General features: G+C 43.9%; 1 protein-coding gene across 1 annotated transcript in view; it reads right to left on the reverse strand.

The window, feature by feature from the left end:
• Positions 1–7,914: 7,914 nt before the first annotated feature.
• ANGPTL6 (angiopoietin like 6) overlaps positions 7,915–18,922 on the reverse strand; it is a 250,158-nt gene continuing 239,150 nt past the window's right edge. Inside the window, exon 6 of the mRNA XM_069604048.1 lies at positions 7,915–8,526. Within this exon, the coding sequence (XP_069460149.1) occupies positions 8,339–8,526 (188 nt within the window). The 3' untranslated portion in view covers positions 7,915–8,338. The remainder of the gene's footprint in view (positions 8,527–18,922) is intronic.

Here is an 18,922-nt window from a genome sequence, read left to right on the forward strand (position 1 = left end):
GAAGGGAGAGTGAAAGAGCTGAATGAGGAGTATTTTGAGGTTGTGCGTGAGGTCAGAGAAGAATTCAAGGATGTGGTTCGGGAAGCAGTGAAGGAGGGGTTGGAGGAGCAGGAGTAATGTAGCGGCTGGTTGTAGTGCCTTTTATCAATATAAAGATTACATTTTTGTAATAATATAATATGTATACAAATATAGTGTGTGGACATTTGCTTGTTTGGTATTAATGTAAAGTGTATGCTGAACCTGTGAAGCACCCGACTCGACCTCCATTGAGTTAGATCTGGCCTGCTCTGCCACGCCTTCCAATTGGAGATCCTGGTGAGATTGAGGCAATCATTAATAGTACCTGAGTCCGGCAGATATACCAGAAGAGCCTGACCACAGGCGCATAAGGAAAATATCCCTAATAAGCGTGCTTAGCTCTTTTGCTATCTTGGGACATAAATGACATATGTTACCCAGTAATAGTATTTCTGGTGCTCATCTGGTTAGGGTCACATACTATGCATATTTTGCCATCTAGTTGTAGGTTTGAAGTATTGCAAGTTGTGTACATCAAAAGTAAAAGTAGAAATTGACTGGGATACTCTGCCTACCCTATACATGCAAGTACCCACAATTCCCCTCAGTGCATATGCCCATAGATGGTGCTTTTCCCATTGCGAATGGGAACGTAGCATAGGAACATAAATTCTCCCTATATGCGGCCATGAAAAGTGATCATGTTTGGTGTGGGCCTAATATTAGGGACGTAGGATGGAAGAAAACTGAATTGGTGGTGGTAGGTACGGAAATGAGTGTCGAAACTGGGACCTGACTACAAGGCCTTCACGTTAGCAGGCTGTGAAATTAAAATGAAGAACAACGTTAAAAACACTTGGGATCTTGCTAGATCAACATTTTTATATGCATGTCCAATTGAATAGCTTGGTCTCTTCCACAGCCTACTATATAAAGCTACTGGCACATCTCCGCCTGTTCGTTTATCGTGCCAACTGTGAGACAGTGGGTAGAGCTTCATCTGTTCTAAAATTGATTATTGTAGCAGCCTCTTGATAGGACGCTACACATCAGAATGTTCAAGGCTACAAATTATTCAGAATAGTGCCATCAGGGTAATTACGTGTCTCGGTAGGAGAGACGATGTCTCTAATACTAGACACAAACTACATTTGCCGCCGTTTGTACCTCAGAGTCTCACTGTTCCCCGGTACCCCCGCCAGTCCTCCCCTCCCCCCCGTACTTGCCTCAGCGCCATACCTCACTCAATGCACTTGAGAAATTAACCCAACAGAGTGGCTCTCTCTGCACTTACCCCAGTCTCAACCGACTGGGTGCACTTGATCCTCCCCCTCCCTGCGACGCTCCTTGCACTTGCTTTATCCGTATGCACTGCGCCGAAGATCTCATGTCTGTCTCCCCTGTCTTCACCAATAATTGCACTGTCTAAAACTGCAGAATCGACGTCAGGCCGATTTTCTGTCCCGAAATCTGTTAAATGTACTTTTTACGCACTTACTCTGCCTGTGCAGACTATTATCGTCTCAGAATTTCAAGGGCTCAGAGCGACTGTTTGATTTTTTTTTCCCATGTTTCCACCCTCCTTGACCGCTTTGAAACACTTGCCTGTGTATAGGTTCTACATAAATAAATAATACCATACATTGGCTCCCCATTGAGGACAGGATTGAATTTCGTCTCCTGATGATCACTCATAAATGTATGAATGGCCATAGTCCATTATATCTAAAAGAGGCCCTGATCAACAAACCTCGCATGAGGAACCTTTGATCTAATAAGACTAACCAATTTAAGATCCCTAAATGCACCCTGACTCAGACCTCCAAATGTGAATTTTCTATGGCAACTCCCAGGGCTTGGAATGCGATCCCTCCTAATCTCAGAGAACTGGGCTCTACAGCGTTGTTCAGGAAAAAACTAAAGACACTGCAGTTTAGATGATTGAAATGATGTTCCCTTCAGTATGGTTGCCTGGCTCTGTATATTTGTCTCATTGTCTAGGTATGTATGTTGCGCCCTTAAGCATCCAGGTATCCAGGTGCACACTATAAATATAATAAAGTAAAGTGTATGCGACTCTAAACAGATTCAAGCACCAGGAAGGCTGTTCTTGTGCAAGTAAGCTGTGTCTTCTGGGGCCCTTGAATCTGTTCAGATTCACATGCCATACATAAAATAGCAAACAGTACTTTATAGGAGTGGTGGGTTGATGTGTTCAGTGTATATAGAAAGCTCTCTTCCTGTGATTCGTGGGCCTGAAAGAATGCTGGTAGTCCAATGGACTGCTTTACATTAAACCTGGAAACACTTTTTGGGGAGGAGAATGGATGGGTTCTGAACACCGCCTTGTCCTTGAAAACAGAGAAAAATGGCTGGCTGAGCAACTGACAAAACCTGTTGTTTACTTACCTTTAGAATTGATGTGATTGCTACCAGGAAGTATTGAGGTGAGGCAGCACACAGTAGCTACCGTTAACTGATACTTTGTATGGTATTACCCAAATTGACCTTTTGCTCTAATTGACCTAATGATATTGGTCCTAATTGACCTTCTGAACAATTGACATTTATATTATTTTAGTTATTTTATATATGTATTGGGTTTATAAATAAGATAAGGGGATTGGGTGGGAGTAGTACTACTGGAATCCCATGCCACGTGTGTTAAGATGTAGCACGTGCCGGTGATCTGGGAACAGTTGATTTTCTTAATGAGCATGCTTAACCCTTTCACTGCCGTTGGGTTCTATGTATCTGATTATCCTTCCTAGTTTTCATAGGTAAGCATTAAAGTCCCTCCAGTGAAAGGCTTAAACAATGAAGTGTTGACGTGCCCCTTACTGGGGCAGCCTGAGAAGAGAACCCCTAAAACTGTGAATCGGACTCAACTCACACATTCTGCTATGTTCCGGCCTATCGCCGCCAGCTGAAAGGGTCTTACTTGCATTTTCCTTATTTCCAAGTGTTTTGGCCAGGAATCTAAACAACCTGGAGCTCTGCAGAAGCTCCTGTTCTACAAGTTCATTCAATACTGCCTGGAAAGTCAACCTGGGAATGAAACCCTGATGGATTCCTAAGCCTTTAAGGCAGAGGTCTTCAAACTGTGGGGCGCGCCCCCCTCCTAGGGGGGGTGCCAGAACCCAGCATGAAATGTAAAAAAAAAAAAAATAAACCTTTTTGGGGGGTGGGGGGGGAGTTTAGATTGGAGGGAATGGGAGGGGGCAGCTCACATGATCAGACTGGACCATAAAACGGTCTTGGGCACCAATGAAAAAATGGCCAGGAGTTGCAAATGGATATTCAGTCCTTTTAGTCACAGACTGTTTGAATAGTACCCAAGGGGTTGTTTTTTTATTCAAATGTAAACAAATTGTGATATTTAAAGAATATTTATTCAGCAACAATGGTCAAAACTACTAGCTGCATAGTGAAGTAACTCCTCAAACTGTCCCACATTGGCCAAACAAGTGGCCCATTTTGACTGGCCTACACTAGCATTTTGCATTTTCTTGTATTGCCCTATAGGCCAGTCCAAGCCTGCCGACTCATCCAGAATGGGTGAGGGGGCATCCACCCACTGGCCACCTCACCCATTATGGAGGAGCCGAGGAGCCAGCCCAGTGAAACACTGAGCACTCCCTCAGATGCTTTTTCCTCAGCCGCACATGATCACTGAGCCATGCAACGCTGGGGTTGTTTTGCTTCGCAAGCCTTGCATAGCTCATTGGAAATGCTGGCTGGGGCACTGCATGTATGTATGTGCGAGGGGGTGCTCCTGCGCCTCCTCGCACATATGGGAAGAGCAACCATGCGCAGGCCCCTGCAGAAGGTACGTTTATGGCGATTTATTTTTTATTTAAATGTGTATGGATGTGTGTATGCTTGTGTTATGGGACTGTGGTGGGAGCAGGATAGGCGGCAGCACTGGGAAAGTGGTGGGAGTAGGGTGGGGAGAGCCCGGGGTCTGTACTGGGAGTAGGGTGCGCTGACGGCCTGCAAAAGTTCATAGCGATTTCTACATACTGTCCATCTGGCACCTTTAGGGTGGCCCGGCCTGCCGAAATTTTGCTCTGGGTGGGCCCAGGCCAAAAAATGTTGAAGACCACTGCTTTAAGGGGTTAAGGAGCGAGAGCACTACTGGCCATGAAAATTATAACACCAATCAAGTGCCCTAAAACATTTATTGGGTTTGTTGATTCTGGCCAAGTGCAAAACCCTGCCCATGTAAGGCGGCTACTGAGAGTGCTGTCCGTTGCATGCAACTTATATTCCACTGTTATTGTTGAAAAGAGACGACATTATCAGTAACATTTTTAACAGGTTTTTTTTAATGAAAATGAACTCTTTGAAAATTAGGAAAATCTGGGTTGAAGGGCGACATGTTTTAATGTCATTGTGTATTAAAAATATCACACACATAGGTGTCTGATATGAAGAAATATTGTCATTCGAGCCACATTGTAGGAAAGAGAGTTCTGGAAACATTCATGGTGTGTGTGTTTTCTCATGCTCATTTTCGTGTGTGCTCGTTCATTTTCGTGTGTGCTCTCGTGTTCATTTGGTTTCGTGTGTGTTTGTTCGGTTTCGTGTGTGTTCTCGTTCGTTCGTTTTCATGTGTGTTCTCGTGCTCATTCGTTTTCATGTGTGTTCTCGTGTTCATTCATTTTCGTGTGTGTTCGTTCATTTTTGTGTGTGTTCGTTCATATTCGAGTGTGTTCTCATGTTCATTCGTTTTCGGGTGTGTTCTCGTGCTCATTTGTTTTCATGTGCATTTGTGTGTGTTCGTTTTTGTTCAGCTATGCTAGAAAGGGATGAAAAGAAATAGTCCATTTGCAGTAAGCAATGCCAATGTATGCCTTTTCTGGAATGTCTCATTTGCTCCTGTCTCATTTCCTCCTGTGTAAGCTGCAAATGCGGGCCATATGCCTCCCTCCCACTTCCACAAGTATGATTTTAAACTTCTCTTTGCAGTGGAAGATATGGGTTGTCCATATTCACAAGTCAAGCAGAGAATGTCCATAGAGAAGCACATACCATACTTCATTGACGTACAATGGATTAACCTTCAATCAATCCGTGACAGAGTTCATATATTATTCCATGTGCTTTTCAGAATAGTTTTCAGCCAATTCTAGACATTATAAGCCACATGCACAACATCAATCTATTTCCCACTAGGGCAGTGGGTCTGCGAGAGCCCCAACCACACCAGGTTATCAGAATAACCACCAACTAGATTGACTAAATGAAATTGTTGTTGTGTGGATATCCTGAAAACATGGAGTAGATTGGTTCTTAAGGATTTGGAATGTAAGACCTCCGCTCTAGTGGTAGTCGCAGGAATCCTTAAGTGATTGGTTAAAGGGGGTCATCTACCAAATTTCACCTGCAAGGGACCCTGTGGAGTTGCTCCATGCATTATGTTCACATTGTAAATAAAGTTTCAGTGAGTTCACTGGTTCTTTACACTGTAAGGAACGCTGCCAAATGAGTCCAACGGTTGGTTGCAAATTACAAGGAACCTTATTGAGCAAGTCCACTGGTTTACACGCTGAAAGGGATTATGTTCAGCATGATTTATGCACTATAAGGGATGCAGCTGAGCGTGCCCAATGGTTTGCTCTACTTTGTAAGAGGCCTTCAATGAGTTAATGTAGAGAAAAACTACAATTCCTTCACTAGCAGGCAAACGTTATGCATAAGTGCATACGCAGTATTGTTTAAAATGTTATTTTGAGATTGCTGTCTGATTAGGGCAAGGAAGACATTCATTTTAACCTAGGAACTACACAGTAAGTATTAATATGTAGGATAGAAAATCATTCAATAAGAGTGAAAAAGTAATAGTCAATATTTTAAGGTGTGGGGGAGAATAAACAGTCCTGGCACATGGACTGATAATGAGAAACAAAGAAAAGTTCCCAGAATGAGAGAACTCTTGTCCCCTGTACACTTTCACTGGCTGAATAATCAGCCAAGAATTAGATATAACGTTTTCAACAAAAACAATCTTAATGCTAGTTAAATTATTCAGTATCAGCAACAATTTGGTTACATTTTAATTTCAATAAAATTTCAAAAACATATGCTCGTAAAACGTAATGATTTGGAAACATAGATTTATTGGTGTGATACAACGCGTTTCGAGCTTTCAACTCTTCATTTCATCAGGGGTCTTGACTGATTGATATTTTTACAAATAATAAAAAAGATAGTCTTATGTAGGTATAAATTCACCCATATCCCTTACAACATTCTCTTAAATATCGGATATTTGGATACACATTTTAAGGTAAATGCTAACAGAATAAACTTTTTAATTTAGAATCTGAACCCAAGTATTCTAAATAATATAGCTCATCAATTCTGTGGTTCCAATATGTCCACTGTTCTCCAAAGAAGGTAAGTATTATAAAATACATACTAACAAAATCAACATTTCAATTTTGAATCGCAACATAAAGGTTTTCAATCATATACCTCATCAATTCCATTGTACAATGCTACCACTGTTTTACAAAGTAGATATTCTCAGGCTTGTGGATTTGAATATGGGGCGATTCATCCCTAATGATGAAACATTGCAGAGAAACCAGTTCTAATAAGCTCCAAATATTATTCCAGTAATTCACAAGAGCTATTCATGATGATCAATAAAAATATAGCCAGAGACAAATCTCTCCTCTCCTTCAATCCAAAGGCTTCCACAGGTACTTCACAAAAAGGCTTTATTAGGCTATGCATCTTCACTGTGTTGTGGTATAGACCACTGACCACCTCCTAACAATAAAATGTATCCAAAGAGTGATCGTGAGTGTCAGCTCACGTTTCCATTTACATGCTGTTACCTACACAAGAAGAGACCATCTTATGAGCATATATAGGAAACCAACTGATGTGAACAACACAGTACATTTCAACAGTTTCCATACCAAACATCTAAAGGAAAGTGTACCTTAAAGTCAATTTGTAAGATTGACACGGATAGTCTCGAATACAGACAACCTCCAAAAGGAATATGACTCGATGACAGACAGATTCAAGACTTGGAGCTACCCTAATGAGATTTTAGAGAAAGCAGAATCCAGATTTGATTCCCACAGGGGGGAAGATCTCCTGAAACAGGTTTCTAAGAAAGGCAGTACCAAGATGATCCATACGCTACCATTCTCTGCACAGAGTCAGCAAAGTAATCAAGAAAAATTGGGATGTGATCAAATTGGATCCTACCTTACACCGGTTATTTCCAGAACCTCATGATGGCACATAAGAGAGGAAGTAACTTTGCAGGACATTTTGGTTAGGGCAGATTAGCACATGCCTTAAAATATGTATCTGAAATCTGATATTTAAGAGATTGTTGCAAGGGATATGCAAGGGATATGGGTGAATATATACCTACATAAGACATCATCTTTTTTATTATTTGTAGAAATATCGACCAGTCAAGACCCCTGGAATTGAAAGCTCGAAACGCGTTGGGTCACACCAATAAATCTGTTTCCGAATCATTATGTTTTGTGTTTCTCATTCATTTTAACCTACTCAGGCAGTCATGATAACCCCAATGGTTTCACCACCTCTGTTTCTCCCTCCTCCCCTCCGGGCCTGACTGTACATTATAACCTACCAAAGATTGCGATAGATTACAGGACATTTGACTCTATTTCTGTAAGTAAAGACCTGTATCTCATGTGAACTTCAGTTGATATTGAAAAGGCATCTGCGGAGTTTAGGAATGAATAAAAACATAAAATAGCTCACTATTATTGGCCCATTGGTGTAAATCTAAATGTGTTGCTTTCCCACAAATGAACTGAAACAGCAACCATGTGGCACCCACGTATATGTATGCGTTACCAATCTTAAGCACTAACCAGTTGAATAGCGGCATTTATAACCATAAGTATCTCCATTTTATTCATTTTCACCCATATCTGCAACCATGATTTTATGACCATTGTGGCCAGGTCCACTTTCTAGGATGCTCAACATCATTGAAGCAAGACACATTAACGGTTCAGTAAAACAAGGTTAGTGGGTGGTATGTTAAAATATCTGGACAAACAAAAATGCATTAAATACAGTCATCCTATTGTAACAGAGCTATCCATGAATGTTCTGCGCTTATCAAGAATAGAGCCAGAGAGTACGAGCGAGAATGGACATTTGTTGCAACAACATAAAAAGGCACTGCTGTGTCCTAGGGGGCATTAGACTCCATTCTCGTCCTGTCCAACTAGTATAGTTCCTCTAATGTGTACGAGCGGTTAATATCGACAGCCCTGCATCGCCCACAGCTGCCAGCGCTGTGCTGCTATTTGCTGGGTTTGATCATCATTGCCACCTTCTTCAGAGAGTAGGCCCCTCCCCGGAACTCCGCCCAGTAGACGCCATCTTGGTAACGGCTTCTGTAATGGCCTCCTTTGTACCAGACGCCGTTCAGGTTAGAATGTGCACACATGTTGTACCACCAGCCACCTTTCTGGTAGTGGGCACAATTTCCTAAGATACAAAACGAAAGAAAAATTAGCGTGGAGCGATATTAATCCTCAAACACCAGCAATTGAATAAATCAGGGCATATATACTCGTTAGCAGAGAAATAAGTTAATTGAAGAATTAAAATATTTCTATTGAAGAATAAAGATTACAATGCACCTCCACCCCCCCGAAATTACAGTATTCTTATGGCTAAAATCTCTCTATTTCAATCATTGTGAATCTTGCTTGCCCAGTGGGGAACAGGAAACTGTGATATTTTAATAAAAAAGGAAGCAATTTTGAAGGTTTGCCATATATAAAATTGTTTTAAGACATTGGGTCTAAAGCTCGATTCATAAACACATTTTTTTCTGCTAAATTATGTTTACCACCTAAATGTAGATGGTGGGTTGGGGTCAGGCAATATTCCTGTAACGCCGCCTGTAGAGAGGGGATGATGTTGGTAATCGATAAGAGCACATCATCGGCGTACAGTGAGATCTTATGAGGCGAGTCGAGCACCATCGGGCCCCGTATTGACTAATTTCCCCGTGCATGTTGTGTCATTGGGTCCATGATGAGAGCGAATAAGAGAGGTGAGAGTGGGCAACCCTGACGTGTCCCACACGTGAGAGGGACTGAGGACGATCGCTCCTGGTTCGCCTGGAGGGAGGTACTCTGGGCACAGTAGTTGGCCACAATCGCTCCCCTGACTGGGGGCCAAAAGCAAAGGCCTCCAATGTCCGGTGCATAAAGGACCAACCTACCCTGTAAAATGCTTTAGTAGCGTCCAGGGCAAGAAGAGATAGTTTTTCATCATTTCGCGAGACCACGTCTTTCAAGTTCACTGCCCTCCTGATGTTATGCCCAGTTTTCCTACCTAGTACGAAACCCGTTTGGTCAGGGTTTATCAGTCGCGGGAGGAGAGGGGCTAAACGATTCGCTATCACCTTAGAGTAGATGTTAGCATCAGTGTTCATCAGGGTGATTGGCCTATAGGAGGCACAATCTTTCGGATCCTTCCCAGGTTTTAGCACTAGGATTGTGGAGGAGTTTTGCATTGAGGGGATAACACTTCCAGTTTCTCGAAACATGTTAAACAAGGGTGTTAGGGGCAGCACAAGCTTGGGTCTATGAGCTTGTACAATGGGGACGATAGACCATTTGGTCCCGTGGCACGGGTTTTCAGTGCTTTGATGATGGCTTTCACTTCTTGTTGAATCGGGGCTTCCAATGCTTATTTGTCTTTCTGTGCCAGTTGCGGTAGGGCGGCCTCCATGATGTATTGTCTCTGAGCCTCGATAGGCCTGTCTCCGCTGGCCATATTCTCCAGTAAGTGCTCTTGTGCTAGCTGGAGTTTCTTCTGCTCCTCATAGTGGATGACTCCTTCGCGGTCTCAGAGGGCAATGATATAGTTCCGTTTTCTGGTTTTCGCAAGTTTTGCTTTTAGGAGGAGATTTGCCTTGCTACTTTTGGCATAGTAAGTCTGTTTTACTGATAGTTGGGTCTCTGCCGTCGCCTCCACATACAGGTCCTCTAGTTTTTGACGGGCCACTCGTAATGCGCATGGGCCCTCGGCGACCATCCCTTTTTACGTGCCTCCTCCATGGTCTGTAGCTCCTGTTCCAATTGGGTCCTCAATTGTTTATTCCTCCTGTGGTATGCTGCCGTGTGTGCTATTGGAACCCCTCTGATTACTGCCTTCATGGCGTCCCACTTTGTGGCCGGGGAGGTTAATTCCGTGGGGTTATCTTGGAAATAATTCTTCATTGCTTTTGCCACCTCGTCTTTTAGTGCCACATCGTTCAAGATTGGATCATAGAGGCGCCATTGTGGTGGAGAGGCCGGAAAGGGGCTTGAGGATCTAATCTGTAACACCACTGGAGCATGATCCGTAAGCACCTTCGGAGCTATAGCTACCTTGTTCGTGAAGGACAGGAGTTGGGGCGAAACCAGGAGCAGATCGATGCGTGAAGATGTGTGGTGAACATGTGAAAAGAAAGTATAGTGCCTTTTCCCTGGATGAAGCACCCTCCAAGCGTCCACCACTCCCAGGGTTCTAAACAAGTGGAGAATCCCCAGAGATATTTTGTAGTCCTTGGGGGCAAGCACATGATTTTTGTCTTTGTCTGTGTCAGGGACCCTATTAAAGTCACCACCGATGACGACCTGGCCTTCCAGGAATAGGAGGACGACGGTTTCTAGGTCATACAGAAAGCGCTCCTGCCCTTCATTCGGGGCATAGACCGAGACCAGTGAGTGCAGTTGGCCCAGGAGCCTCCCCTTCACTGCTATGAAGCGACCGCCAGGGTCTATGATGGAGTCCAGTTTCTCGAATGGGGTGTTCTTAGACACCAAGATTGACGTGCCTCCCTTTTTGGAATCATCTGAGACTAGGTATTGTTTCGGGAAATCCCTGTTTCGGAGATGGGAATAATCTTCCGGAAGTAGGTGGGTCTCTTGCAGGAATATCACCACTCCTTGTAGGTCTTTCAGTCGCTTCAAAATGGATTTTCTCTTCAACAGCGAATTGAGGCCCTTAACATTCATCGTGACAAAGTTCATGTATTGGAAAGGAGATTCTTGATTGTCCCCTGGCATTGCTGCGGGGAGCAGGGGGAGGGGTGCCGTCAACAGGTCAGCAGTTGCCATCTATCGCGTAATAGTTCTTGTGAACATGCTCCAACTAACATTTCTTCCAACTTAACAACCAGTAACCTTGAACTGGGTCTGAACCATGAACTCCGAAATACACTCCTGTCCTGAACTTCCGGCAGGACTCTCCATGGACCATCAGATGACATCCACCTTGGAATTGGCCATCGACCGTGTAAAGTGCATTCTTGCACTCATTTTGTTACTTGTTTCTGCATATTTTGCCGACACTTGACATAGAGCAAAGCTTTAAATGGTGGGGGCCCATCATCTCACATTGCGACCCTTTTGGACTCTTGACCAAACCACTTGTCTCACTTTTGAAGGGAAAGTTTCAGTGCCCCTGTGGGCGTCAGGCATGGCGCCATCCCTCTTTTCCGGCAAAGAAGGATTCAGGATCATTTCCACATCTTTTAAGTGTGCGATCGTGCGGGGGACCCCCTTGAAGGAGAATTGGACCGCCGTTGGGACCAGCCAGCGATATCTGAGGGCCCTGTGTTTCTGCATTCACTGTGGCTAGATCCAGGTATATCTGCAGAGGGGATCCTTGAAATGACAGTTCATATCCATTATTACTTCCTTCTTATTAAAAAAAGTGTACTTGGGTGATCACATCCAGGGGGATTCCGTCTCCAGGCCTCTCCGGGGATGCAATCTGTGGGTGTGATCCAGCAAAAGTTGAGATTTTTCGGGATTTGAAGGATGGACTGAAATAAATCGCCAACATATTCTTCCAGGCTATGGTATGGAACCATTGAGGGCACTCCCCTGATGTGTAAATTATTTGTTTGGGCCCTATTCTCCAAGTCCTCCTGTTTATACTCTAGGATTTCATTTCTATCTGTTAGGGCCTGGATCTTACGTTGTCCCTCTAGCAGCGACACCGAATGCTCTTGAGTCAGGTCTTCTACTTCACCTAACCTTTGGTCTGCCTCTGTCACTCGTTGGTAGGTGTTCTCCAGTTTGGTGGTGAGTTCCGTCATGCAGGAGCATAATTCAGCTTTGATGTCCAGCATGAACGCTTGGATGTCCTCTCTGGTGGCTCGTGGGGGTGTTTTCGTTGACTCCTGTTTTTTCCACCTGTCCCCGGTTAGTAGCATAGTGGAGATGTCCCCACTCTTTGGGGTCTTAAGGTGTTTGGACATGATTACGGATGATCGCACTCTCTTAGGAGGTTCCAGTTGTCGCTTCACCCACCTTGAGGTCGCTCGATCTGTTCGCTCCTGCCTGAGTGAATGTCCCTCCTCTGCGTTCAAGTCCAATGTGGGGCCCGTCAGGCTGTGCTAGAATTCACTTGTGTCACACCCTTCGTGGATATGGGGGTCAGGATCCACCTACTACCTTCATGCTATTGCAGTTCACAACCTTTTAGGCTCCCCTGGATCGGACCCCCAAAGGTGGATGGCAACTGCCATTTCATCATCGTAGCGGCTGCCTCAGGAGGAGATGTCTCGGGTGTTCAAGTTGGCTGGTGCTGTGACGTGTGAGGAAAGATCTCTGTTCTCTCCTGAGGCTTGAGTCATGTGCGGGGGCCACTTTCCACCTCCTTCAGTTGCCCCCCCCCTAGGTGTTAAGTGGGCTGGTGGGGGGGGCGGATGATCAGCTGACAAATGTCTACTCACTGGGGGCCTGCAGCTTTGCAAAGGTGGATTGCCTGTATTTCCCCCTGTTGTCTTGCTCATCAAGGCTCTGTGCACCTTATGGGGCCTCCAGGGGTCTCTTCCTCCCACAGCAGTCAGCAGGATCACCCTCGCCGGAGGGCAGGCTCACCACAGCCAGGCCCTCTCACATAAACGTGGTATAGGGTGGAAGGGGAGCTGAAGCCACGGCTCACCGTCGATATTACGAGGTCATTGCTGTGCCTGCAGGGGTCTCGATGCTGGAAAATTGTGCGCCGGATTCACTGCCTCGAATTCTGTGTGGCCGGTGGGTTACTTGGCCTGCAATGCTGCAGCTTGACGCCCTCAGCCTGGGGCTCGCTGGGGGCATGTGGATCTGGAGAGGCCTCCTCAATCATGTGGCGTGGGCCGATCTTACGTGGCTGCCGAGTCTCCGGATACCACGGCACCTTCACGCTGACTCACCCGGGGCCGCCTGGTGCTGGGGCGGGTCTCCCATTCAAGATATCCCTGCTGCTTTGGACTGTCCACTTTCTTACTCCTCTGCTGGGTCCCGGTAGCGGACCGGCGCGGAGGAGGAGCCGGGCGCTTACCGTTACCCTCAGGGGCTACACTATGTCCTCTCCACTCCTTCCAGACACCCTCTTCCTTTCCTCGGGCTGGTCCGCTGAGACAGGCCGCTGCACTTGTCCTTCGCTTGGGCCAGGCACCCCGTGTGGGTTTCACCGCTCCTCAGCTCTCTGTAGGGTTGCGCCTCCTGCTTTCCTCCTCAACGTGGCCATCTGCCATCTTGGATTGCTGGTGTCGGTGACGTGGGTCCACCCACGATTATCTCGCTTCATAGGGGCCCTCCAACAGCACAAGTTAGATCATATTGTGCTCCACTGCTTCCGATTCCCTCACGTAACTTCACCAACTTCAGGGGATTGCGGAAACCGTCTGTTTCCTCCAAGGCACTGGGCTATACACAGAGGCCATTAACAGAGCTGCCACATCGGTGCTGGCCACACCCTCAAGCCGGATGATATTTTGGATTTTGAAAGAAGCTGGACTGATTCACATGGAATTTAGATATAAACCTAGTATGTGTTCTTAGTGTCACTTTATGTTAATGTGTTGTGACAAATGGCAGTGATCGAAGTGTACGAAAATAAATGGAACTATGCTCACTGCTGACCTACCCCCGCTCTCCACAAACACCATTACCATGCCCCCTCCCATGCACAATCCAAACCCCAAAACAAACACACCTGCTGTTTAAGGGAATGTGCAGTGCACTGAAGTGTAAGTTTCAACTTCTTTTTTTTTCATTTTATTTTAATACTGTAACATTTAGTTTATTTCAAACTTTTATCACAACAATATCCTTTTCATTTCATTAAATCTCCTATTTATGATATGATAGTTTATTTATATAACACCTATACACAATGTGTTTCAAAGCGCTGCAAGGGAGGGAACAAGGGAAAATACAACCACATTCTTACAGGCCATGAACAATAAGGATGTGAAATTAACTATCGTACTCGGCCTGACGACATTTCAGATAGTGCAAGAGCTAAGACATAGATAAGGAAGGGAGGGGGAGAGTGGGAAGGAAATGGAAACAGACAGGCGACTACCGTGCTAGGTCTGACCACATTTCTGGTAGAGATGGAGAAAAACAAAAGGTGAGGGAGAGGGGTGCAGAAAGGGTGGGGAGGAACAAAACAAGCAACTATCATACTAGGCCTGACGACATTTCAGATAGCGCTGGAGAGGTGGTGGGGAGGAAAAAAACAGTAATGGGAGGGTGGAGGAAACAGACGAGGTGGCTATCATATTAGGTCCAGGGACAATTCTGATAGAGTAAGTGCATAGAAGAAAGTAAGGGGAGGAGATGGGAAAAGGGAAAGGAGGAGAGAACAGAGAGTAAGCAGTCAAAAAGAGTGGAGAAGCAAGAGTGGAGAGCGAATACAATTGCAGAAGTCGGTAGTAACACATAATGTTGCAAGCCAGGCTACAAGATGAAGATGGGAATAGCATGATTCAGGGCCACCATGAGTACAAGATGCAAAGTAAGTCCAGCAGGAGAGTTGAGAAAGAGTAACGCACCGTGAATGAATGAAGTCCATAAAAGTCAAATCCAGCATTGGCCACAAGACGGTGATGGTGAAGGAAGGCACCAGGTGGGCGGGGCTTGCTAAGTGGTGCAAAAGAGCTGCAGGTAGGAAGGCACCCGGTGGGCAGGGCTTATGCCAGGTGACCTAGATCCACTTTGCCAATTTTATGTCAAAAAACTGAAAATAAACTTTTCAATATTAGTCCAAAGTACTTAAGTTATTTGTTAATTCAGCGGGGAAAGAGTTGCTTCATTTCAATTCACTCCAAGATTCTATCAAGAAAGTTTATTACTGAGCATGTTAAGTGCACAGAGCTTCCGCCTAAAATCCGGAACCACCATTTGTCCATATTATCACCCGCTGGTGCAAATTGACTCAAGTGAATTGACCTTTGGTCTTTTAATGCAGTACATTCTGTTATTAGATGTTTAAGTGATTCAGTACTTTCCATGCAGAATCTACATACATCGTCCTTTGCGTTTTCTATGTGTCGCACCACCAACATTTGCTTCGTTTTATATGCATTCAAACGCAATCTTAGAAACCCATTACGAAGATGACGATACGGGAATTGTTGCAGGTACTGTGGCATATTTTCCAGTTGATTTGATGAAGGCCCAAGCTCTAAAGCAGTTCATTTTTCTTTTTTTTTTTTTTAAATGTTTTGTTTGATTTGTCAAACTTTTCATTTTTCCCTTTTTTGAGTCTTCATACAAAAAGGTTTTAAAACTGTGTTTCAATTCGGCTTTTCTTTTACAATTCTTTATCGATCTCAATCCAGAAGTTGATCACTGTGATGATCAGCCCGTGATGGTTTCCTTGGAGCAATGTTGCCCATCTCTCCTCTGCTGTCATTTGTTGCTCTGAGATTTAAAAAAAATCTCTAAATAGATCTCGTTTATTTTTTAGTTCCAGGCACACCATGATTAGATGGAATAAAGATTCTTTCCCCATTGGATCTTTACAGTATCGACAGACAGGAGAAATATTTTTGGCTCTGTCTGTTAAAGCCAAGTATTCGCGTGTGGGTAAGATGTTCAGCCGAAAGCGCAAGAATAAATCACGAATTTTCACACTTGGGAATTGGACGAGATAAGAAGGCAACTGATTGAGTGTTCTTGCTTCCATGTAGCTGGTTAAATGGCGTTTATAAGTTGTTTGTTCTTCGATCGTTCTTATCCAACCATTCTTCTGAATTTTTTGTTTTGCATATTGAGGTCTATTTCTTAACATTTCCTCTGTGATTTCTTCTTCTTGCATTTTTTGCTTAATTTCACTTTTCCACTTTATTAGAGCTGCAACTTGGAATGCTTGTTTTTTTTCTTTAAGAATTTCCAATGATGGTATATTTTCCTCTGAAATGATTTTTCTGTGGAGGTCCATTCGTTTCCATAGCACTATGGACTGAATAGATTGCAAGGCAAGTTCATATCTGATTCTGGCTATCGGAAATGATTTTGGCAAGGCAAGGGTTTTTCTCCAGAAAATAGCTTCGTATTTGGACCATTTCAATAGATGTTGGTTTATCAGGGATTCACTCGCATAAGTCAAGATTGGTATGACCTTTTGTTTATATAGTAGAGTTGTAGCTTTTGCAGAGTAAGTGCCATATTTGCGATGAAAAAACGACCTTGCCTTGCTAACGATGCTGCTTTTTCTTCAATGTTTTCTTGCCATTCTTTTTCGTTCGCCGATGGATTGATTAATGCACCCAAGTATTTTATTGTTTTGGTTAGCTTAATCTCTTTGTCTTCCAGATAGACTTTTGGGGCCCATTGCTTCTTGGATTTTTCAGTTATCAGTTTCATTATCTTAGTTTTGTTGATGTTGATTTGTAGATAATTTTCCTTCATGAAATTTTGAGTTTTGTTCAATGTTATCTGCAGACCTTTCACAGTTTTGTCCAAGATGTTAATGTCATCCGCATAGATTAGGGTTTGAACATTTTCACTGTTGATCTTAGAAGGATTCGCCATCGGATGGTGAATTTTTTCTTCAAAATTGTGGGTGAAGAGATTAAAAAGACAAGCAGCCAAGGGGCATCCCTGTTTAAGCCCATTCCAAGTAAGAATTGATTCTGTTGCCTTTCCGCTGTTTGTAAGTCGAACTCGGATAGACGTATTCGAATACAGCTGTTGTATTGGGTTCAGAATAGTAGATGGACAGCCCCACGCGGCCAATTTGGACCAGAGAAGTTGTCTATTAACTGAATCAAAGGCCATTTTTAGATCTATGAAGATTGCATAGACCTGATGTGCTTTCGTCAACCCTTCGTATTTTAGCATATTCAATAGCAAAAGATTGACATTGGCACTTATTTTTGTGACAAAGCCAGTTTGCCTTTTTGCTTGTCTTCCATGCTGTATGGCCCAACAGTTTAATTTTTTTTGTAAATATCCGGCAAATAATTTTCCTAACGGATCCAACAGGGCAATTGGTATGTAGTTGGCCGGATTTTTCCGATCACCTGCTTTGTAGATTGGTATCAAAACAACTACATACCATGTGCGTGGAATCTCTTTAGATTTTTCTATCAGATGGAAAAGATGGAAAAAGAATTTGGCCCAGTGTTCTGGATCTGCTTTAAGGTTGCTGTTGGCTAGCCCATCAGGTCCAGGTGCTCTAGATGAATTCAGGCACCTGATAGTGTTGGTAATGTCCTCCGAGTCCCATTTCAAGCTCCAGTCATCAGTATCATCCTGTGGGTCTGTTATTCAATGGTGTTTCAGTTTCTTGTATAGATTTTCGAAGTTCATTTATTCATTTGTAACGCGCCGAAGCTCGCAAGCATCAGGGCGCGAAAAAAGACACAAGGACGAAGATTAACGGGACGACACAAAAAGAGAGTAGAGAGAGGAGGAGCAGAAAGATGGCAACATGATGCGGTGTAGTAGTTGCCTAATTATTTGAAGAGAAAGGTCTTCAATTGCTTCCTAAAGAGTTGGATGTTGCTTTCCAGTCTAAGGCTGCAAGGCAATTTGTTCCAGTGGGAAGTCGCCAGGCTCAGAAAAGCTCGACCGAGACCAGTGGCTTTACCTGGAAGGCTGGGATTGATCAGTCCTTGTTTGGGAGGACCTTAAACTACGGCTCGGCTCGAACCAGCTGAATTTTTTCCTGAGGTATGCTGGCGCTGTGCCATAGAGACATCTGTGGGTTAGGGTCAGTGATTTAAACAGGATCCGTTCCTTCACTGCCAACCAATGGAGATCATTTCTGTCCTTGGGGATGTGTTCATGCTTAGATTTGTTAGTGATGGACCTGACTGCATTATTCTGGATAATCTGGCATTGTTTCAAGCAGTTGTTGCTGGCGCCAAGCATTAACGCGTTCCCATAATCCAAGCGAGACAGAATGGTAGCTCTCCCTATCGTGGCACTATTCTTGATGTTTAGAAATGGTCTGATCTGGCAGAGAAGCCTTTGGTAATATTGACAATTTCGCTTTAAATAAGCGGTTTGGGCTTCTGCACCTAGGGAGAATTGTAAATAAATACCTAGGGTTTTGACCTTATTTGATACCTTAATGGTAGAGTCTTTTATAGTGAAGGTGGAATAGTCCGAGCCAAGATTGTTTAAGGCTTTAGCGCTTCCAAAGGTCATAAGTTCTGTTTTGGAGCTATTAAGACACATCCAGTGTGTTATCATCCAGTTTTCAATGGTGTTGTAAATAACCGATAACTTCTCGTTGTCTAAGGAATGGTTTCCACTCAACTCTAGAATGAGCTGTGTATCGTCAGCGAAATTGGTGAAAATGATTCCAAGCTGAGATAGAAGCATACAGAGGCAACAGTTTTACCTCTGTCCAGGATGCTCAGCATTTCTGTCTGCAAGTCAACAGTGCTGACTCTGTGCTGTGGGCACTTCTAAAGCCCGATTGTTGGGGGTGTAGCAGGCTGTGTTGATCTACATAATCTTGCAGTTGCTTGGTCAGTTGGTAGTTTACTATATTTTAACAAATGTTGGATCCAATACCACTGTTTTAACTTCTTTTTTGCATTTTGAGGCTCGTCTAACAAAGTGCCCATCTGGATATCTGCTGCCAG

This window comes from Ambystoma mexicanum, chromosome 3q (genome assembly GCF_040938575.1).
Source record: "Ambystoma mexicanum isolate Mex_15411 chromosome 3q, UKY_AmexF1_1, whole genome shotgun sequence".
In the NCBI taxonomy this organism is placed as follows: domain Eukaryota; kingdom Metazoa; phylum Chordata; class Amphibia; order Caudata; family Ambystomatidae; genus Ambystoma; species Ambystoma mexicanum.